Genomic DNA, 6,276 nt, shown 5'->3' with positions numbered 1-6,276 from the left:
GAAAAGCACATTCATTCATGCATGTGCATTGTTTATTGGTTTTCCATACAAAAAAAATAAACATGAAATAAGTCAGGTTTGCTTGTTTTCATATTTAAATAAATATACATACTCCAAGAGGCTCTCAGAGCTTCAGCATTAATGAAATGAAGTAAGACCAGAGCTGACACTGTCTGATGTACATCACTCAATGGAATCCTGAGCACTTTTGAGATTTCAAACATAATTCTCTACTGAATGAAAACTACCGCTATCGCTAACGTGTCCTGAAGTCAACCACTTATTATTCTTTTTCATCTTCATCTTTTCCTTTCAGACTATTTTCTTCATTCCAGTGGACAATCCTGAATCAGGACAGCTGAACCACGTCATGTGAGATGGAGATCATCTGATTGGCTACATTTCCTCTCATCAGAAAATTAGCTTCTTCTTCATCATTAAATCTGAAAATGACATTTAGGCTGTTGTTACAAACATGATGGAAAAAAAAACATTACAGTAAAATACACACATAGTTGCAACACATGTGCCAGTAAAATACAGCAGGTCTATAAAGACAACCACTAAAGTTTCCATCTGCTGTAACTACTTGTAATATACTGTGGCAAAGAATATAGCGTACCATCGACCCTTATATTTTCTAAACCACAGGAGGAGCCGGTGAAGCTTTGAACCCTCTACTAACACCAAATACCCCTTGAGTAAACCATACCCTACTACATTCCAATAAACTGACTGTGCCTATATGTGCTTGTGTGTGTTCTGCATTACTATTTCCTGTTTCCAAGAGCAGAACAACCAAGACCTTCTGAATTAAAGGGTATTTGAGATTTACCCTTAAATCTCAGTACATTTTACACTGTCTTGTGTGCAAAATGTACACTATAATATATGTAAGTTTGGGTTAAGTGGTATAAATGTTCAGCTGCCTTCAAAAAAATCCCCTAAACTTTTTTTCCAGTTCCTATTTTTGCCGCTTAAATCACAACTTCTGTATATTTTTATATTTTCCACTCAAAATAATACTGATCTGCATTCTTTGACTATGGAACTGGTGAGAACTCAACATACCGACTTTGAGGATCATTGGATACAAATAGACTTTGAGTTAGTGTGGTGATTACTTGTATCAAGGCCATCAGTCTTCCTCTTGTGTCCAATTGTTTCCTTCTCCCTCAGAGCCTCGATTGAACAATTGGGTCGGGGGAGTTGAGGACCAGGAGTGGGACCAGGTCGATTACTGAAGTACTTCATCTTCAGAGCCTGGACAATATAAAGTAGCAATTTAAAATTTAATCATGTCTGATCAACATGTATATATCAACGTGTATATATTTTTAAACATAAGAAGTTGTTTTAAACAACAGATATAACAAATTGATGTTTAAATGAGGCAAAAACTCATCAACTTATTCATTACATGTTTTTTGAAAATGTTCTAAAATTGAAATTCTGGGCGGCATGGTGGCGTAGTCGCCTCACAACACGGCGGCTCCGGGTTCGCGTCCCGCTCTGTGCAGTTTGCATGTTCTCCCCGTGTCTGTGTGGGTTCTATCCGGGTCCTCCGGCTTCCTCCCACCTCCAAAAACATGCACTTCATGTTGATTGGCCGTTCCCAAATTGCCCGTAGGAGTGAGTGTGTGTATGAGTGTTTGTCTGTCTTTGTGTGTGGCTCCGCGGCACACTGGCGTCGTGCCCGGAGTGTCTCACGCCCTATGCCAGCTGAGATAGGCTCCAGCTCCCCGTGACCCGCTGCGGCGGATACAGCGGCACAAAATGAATGAATGAATGAATGAAAATTCCATTCATTGCTCTAGTGGAAAAGATATTATGGCAATGTTTTCTTCTGATAGTATGATTCTATTGTACCATTTAAATGTACAGTGTATCTTTACAGTATTTTAAGAGACATAACTGAATGTAAATAAATATATGCAAATATAAAAATCTGCAAAAAACTTTGACATAGATTTTTAGAAATCAAAACACATTTTAAAGGATGGTGGTCTTTCAGGCTAGTTGCAGTCTTCAATCACACAACGGTGTTTTAGTCCTTTAGTGGAGTTTTACCTGTGAAGCTGTGGTCCTCGTCAAGGGGTTAAAGGTGAAGAGGCCTTGCAGCAGCTCTAGTAAGTCATCTCCAGCTGCACTAAATATATGTTCCAGAGGGGTGCCCGGAAATGTTTTGAAGCACACATAATCTGGCAAACTAGTCATTCCCTGCATAGACATTTGACAATTAAATGCTTATAATTCTCAAAAATGAACAATGTAAAGACAAATCACATCGCAAACAATCAGATACCAACAGGCCATGTTTCTTCTGTAGCTGTTCCAAGAGCTTCAAAGATTTTAGTTAGCTGGTCAAGATCTGAGTCACCGGCAAGGAATGGAATCTAGAGCAGAAGAAATATATAGAGATATAAGTCAGGATCCAAAACTATTAACATCAGTGGTTACGGTGTGTGTCTCTTTTTTGTGAGGTTTGTTTACCCGCAGGAGTAACTCTGCCAGTATACACCCCACCGCCCACATGTCAACACCCACACCGTACATCCTGGCACCAAACAACAGCTCTGGGGATCGGTACCACCTAGGAAAAAGATCAATAATCAAGTCATTCAAGTCATTTGAGTTTGGGTGTTCTCCCCATGTCTGTGTGGGTTTTCTCTGGGTTCTCAGGCTTCTTCCGACCTTCAGAATGTGTGCTTGTGTGTGTGCGATTTCTTTTTTTGTCTTAATGTGGCCCAGTGTTGAGCAGGCGTCTTATCTGGGGAATACCCCGCCTTTCGCCCGGCTAGGATAAGCTCTACGAGAAAATGGATGGATGGATGGAAAATAGGACCGATAACACTATGGACCTAAAAACACAGACCTGGTAACAACTTGATGTGTGTAGACTCTGTTGGGGCTGCCAAATGCTTTGGCCAATCCGAAATCAGCAAGCTTCAATACTCCATTACCATCTAACAGCAGGTTATTGGGCTTCAGATCCTGAAGAGAGCAAGAGAACATTTTAATGACAGCATGTAGGCACAAATGTGTGACAGAGTTTGCGTGGAGTGCTGTTACCCTGTGTAGGACCCAGTGCTGATGCATATACTCTAATCCCTGTAGAGTCATGAGGATGTAGGCTTTGATGTTGGCAGGAGTCAGAACCAGACTGGTGTCTTTTATAATCACCTTTAAAAAAACAAAAACAAAGAGGATTAAGTGAACCTGGATACCTGAAAACTAATAAACAGATTTCTTTTACGTTAAAGTGGGACCGGACCAAAGATAGACAATACTAATCCATTCTCTAACACAGAACCTCCAGTGTTTCATCAATTCTGAAAACAGTGTTTAATAACTTCCTCCTGTTACTGGAAAGAAAAATTAAGCATCTGTTACCACTTAGCACATAAAGCAAGTCTGTGCAGCCCTGGAAATGAGATGAGAGCCATATTTCATCCTGATGTCTATCTGCTGCCTCTAAGCCGCAAATAGCATCAAATCACCGAGAGAGGCAAGAACAGAGTGCTATTGATTTTCCAAAGTGTTCTTATCTTGTTTTGCATTGTTCTAATGGAGACTGATGTATTGGTGGTGGGCGCCCATCTGGTGCCTTGCAAGTTAAAACAAACCAGAGGATGAAGTGAGGAAAAACAGAAAGTCTTTAGTGACCTCGTAGAACTCCTAAATGGGTAGATGCGAGCATTCATGTTGTTGTCTTTGTCATCATTGTAACTATTATTTTCTGTGCTACTTTGTAATTCATTTGACTTCATGACTTTTCTTGTTTTACTATTCTTTGTTCTGCTTTGCTTTTCAAAATAAGGTTGTTCAAAAAAATACTGTTACAAAATTGATCATTTTCTTACACATTTTAAGTAGCTATCTATCAAAAAGGCAAACAACAGAACACATTCTCTTTGACCTCCATTAAGGAGAAAGTAGCACATTTAATTAACATTCACGAAATACAACACTATTCTTTTGGCCATGATTTGTATGGATGACTGATTCACATCTCCATACAAAGGAATACTTCTGTATAAAGATAAAAGTAAACATCTGAACATAATAAACTTCAAATCAACAGGTGAAAAGGATACAATTTATAGCACTAGTGTCATCGATTCCATAGAACTCATTTGTCATTCTCTGCTACATCTTCCTGCCTACAATAAAGGACTACATCTCAAATACACCAACTGAAGATTACAGCAGACTATGAATTAAGATGCATGCCTCATATTTGTTAGTTCAATGAGAAGAGAATATAGGAAAAGTAACTGAGGATGTACAAAAAGAGAAGTGAAAAAAATATTATTGACTAGCATTATATGGTAAGTGAGAGTTAGTTAAGATCCTTAAATCAACTCAAGAAAATATTTGCAACATTAAAGGTTCTAAAAAATTATAAATTAAACTCAAGAGAAATACAGTAAAGGAAATTCAAATCATAAATACATATTAAGACAAAATTCAAGATTATATGATATATAATGCGTATTTATTTTCAGAAAAGTCAGACAGACAGAAAAAAATGATTTTAAAAAGTAATGAAATATCTGACCTCCAGATCTGTTTCCATGTAATCAAACACCAGGCTGATGTTAGACTTATGTCCAAATGCATCCAGCAGCTACAGACAGACACCACATGAAATGTTAATGATCAACTTTAACTGAAAGAATAATTCTAATATAAAACGCAATTTTTTTTCTCTATCACTAGCAACATCAGTGACATGATTTTTAAAAATATGTTGACATAAGGAATGTTATTTACACCAATAATGTTCGGATGATGCAGTTCCTGAAGCAGTTTGATCTCCCGAAGAGCTGTCCTATTAATACCTATTGAAAAGAATATAGTCATCAAATTTGGCAGTGAATTGCAATTGTGATAAAGCTGATAACAGAATCGTTATTTACCATCTTTAGCCTCAGTCCTATGACCAACCTTAATCTGCCAAAACAAAAAAAAAGCAAAAAAATAAAGTTATAGCATACAGATGCTAAAAAAGTCTACATTTAAGCTAATATGTTTTACCTTCTTAATGGCAACTATGGTGTCAGTCGTTTTATCCCTGGCTTTGTAAACTGTGGCAAACTGAAGAAAGAGAAAGAAGAATAAAAATGAAGAAACGAAACACTCAGTTTTATTACCTACCGACATTGCTTCTTTGAGCAGCAACAGCAGCATGCAGCAGCAAGGCATTGTTGACATTAGCAACCAGCTAATGCTTGTTAGCTTACTATTACACTTCCCTTACATATAACCACAAGGTGTCGGGAAGGAAAGTCAACAGACATAAAGTCCGAAATCGCTAATGGTTGTCTCACCCACCTGACCCTCTCCGAGAAAATCCAATTTCTCGTATCGTTTGGATCTTGATTTTACATCCACCGACATGTTGCTAATAGTCACTGTCGTCAGAAGTCACTTCCTACTTTGTTAAAGGTCCTCAAATACTTTCCGGGTTAAGGAGGGTTTACATTGACCAACACTGACACCTAGCGGTTATATTAGAATAGCACTGACAGCAATGGAGGAAAACCCACCGTCTGCAGGGTCACCAGGAGAGCCAGGCAGAACATGTCAGCTAAACAGCATCACTTTCAACGCCGGAATCAGTAGGAGAGCTGACAGCGAACTACTGTAGGAGAGCAGGTTGAGTTAATTTAAATGATTTTATATCATTTGAGCGGGTCGTCCAATGTTTCAAAGATCGGCAGTTCGATTCCCGCTCCCGCCCAAAAGAACACCCTGGAGGTGAGCTGACAGTGGGAGGTGTCAGCTCCCCTCTGGATTAAGGCGCTGTCCCCTTTACAAGTTGCTCATTTGGGACACACTACAAAGGAGCTGCCCGCCACTCTACCTCCTCTGCAGGCGTACAGGCCCCATGTGTGCATGTGTGTTTGTGTGTTTAGGGCCTGTACACACACACACACACACACACACACACACACACACACACACACACACACACACACACACACACACACACACACACATATATATATATGCATGATTTGAACTAACTACAGTGTGCCACTAATTTCTCTGCGGGGATTATAATCAGTATATCTTTTTTTTTAAATGTGTATTTAATCATCAGGTTTGAAATGAATTATTTTCTTCTACTTACAGAAACATGGGACTATCCTGCTAATAAATAAAAAGAATTACAACAATCACTAACAATTACCAATGGGTTACTATACATTGATTTCAATTCTATTCTATTCTATTCTATTCTATTCTATTCTATTCTATTCTATTCTA

General features: G+C 38.5%; 1 protein-coding gene across 1 annotated transcript; it reads right to left on the bottom strand.

The window, feature by feature from the left end:
* On the bottom strand, positions 1 to 5,430 carry cdk7 (cyclin-dependent kinase 7). Its single transcript, XM_068310959.1, has 12 exons — positions 5,338 to 5,430; positions 5,041 to 5,100; positions 4,923 to 4,956; positions 4,777 to 4,844; positions 4,562 to 4,630; positions 3,073 to 3,183; positions 2,876 to 2,994; positions 2,494 to 2,593; positions 2,310 to 2,396; positions 2,071 to 2,220; positions 1,125 to 1,263; positions 1 to 443 (listed from the first exon to the last, which is right to left on the bottom strand). Exons 1-12 carry the CDS (start codon positions 5,401 to 5,403, stop codon positions 412 to 414), a joined length of 1,035 nt encoding a protein of 344 aa, XP_068167060.1. The 5' UTR covers positions 5,404 to 5,430; the 3' UTR covers positions 1 to 411.
* Between the last annotated feature and the right edge of the window lie 846 nt (positions 5,431 to 6,276).

Source organism: Antennarius striatus, chromosome 3 (genome assembly GCF_040054535.1).
Source record: "Antennarius striatus isolate MH-2024 chromosome 3, ASM4005453v1, whole genome shotgun sequence".
In the NCBI taxonomy this organism is placed as follows: Eukaryota; Metazoa; Chordata; class Actinopteri; order Lophiiformes; family Antennariidae; genus Antennarius; species Antennarius striatus.
The sequence above is the reverse complement of the archived record's forward strand: the minus strand, read 5'-3'. Positions and strand labels throughout refer to the sequence as shown.

Coding starts and splice junctions, on each gene's coding strand:
- cdk7 (XM_068310959.1), bottom strand. CDS start 5,403: ATGTCGGTGGATGTAAAATCAAGATCCAAACGATACGAGAAATTGGAT. Junction 4,845..4,922: donor TAGGACTGAGGCTAAAGATG/GTAAATAACGAT, acceptor TCTTTTCAATAG/GTATTAATAGGACAGCTCTT. Junction 444..1,124: donor GACTGATGGCCTTGATACAA/GTAATCACCACA, acceptor TGTCATTTTCAG/ATTTAATGATGAAGAAGAAG.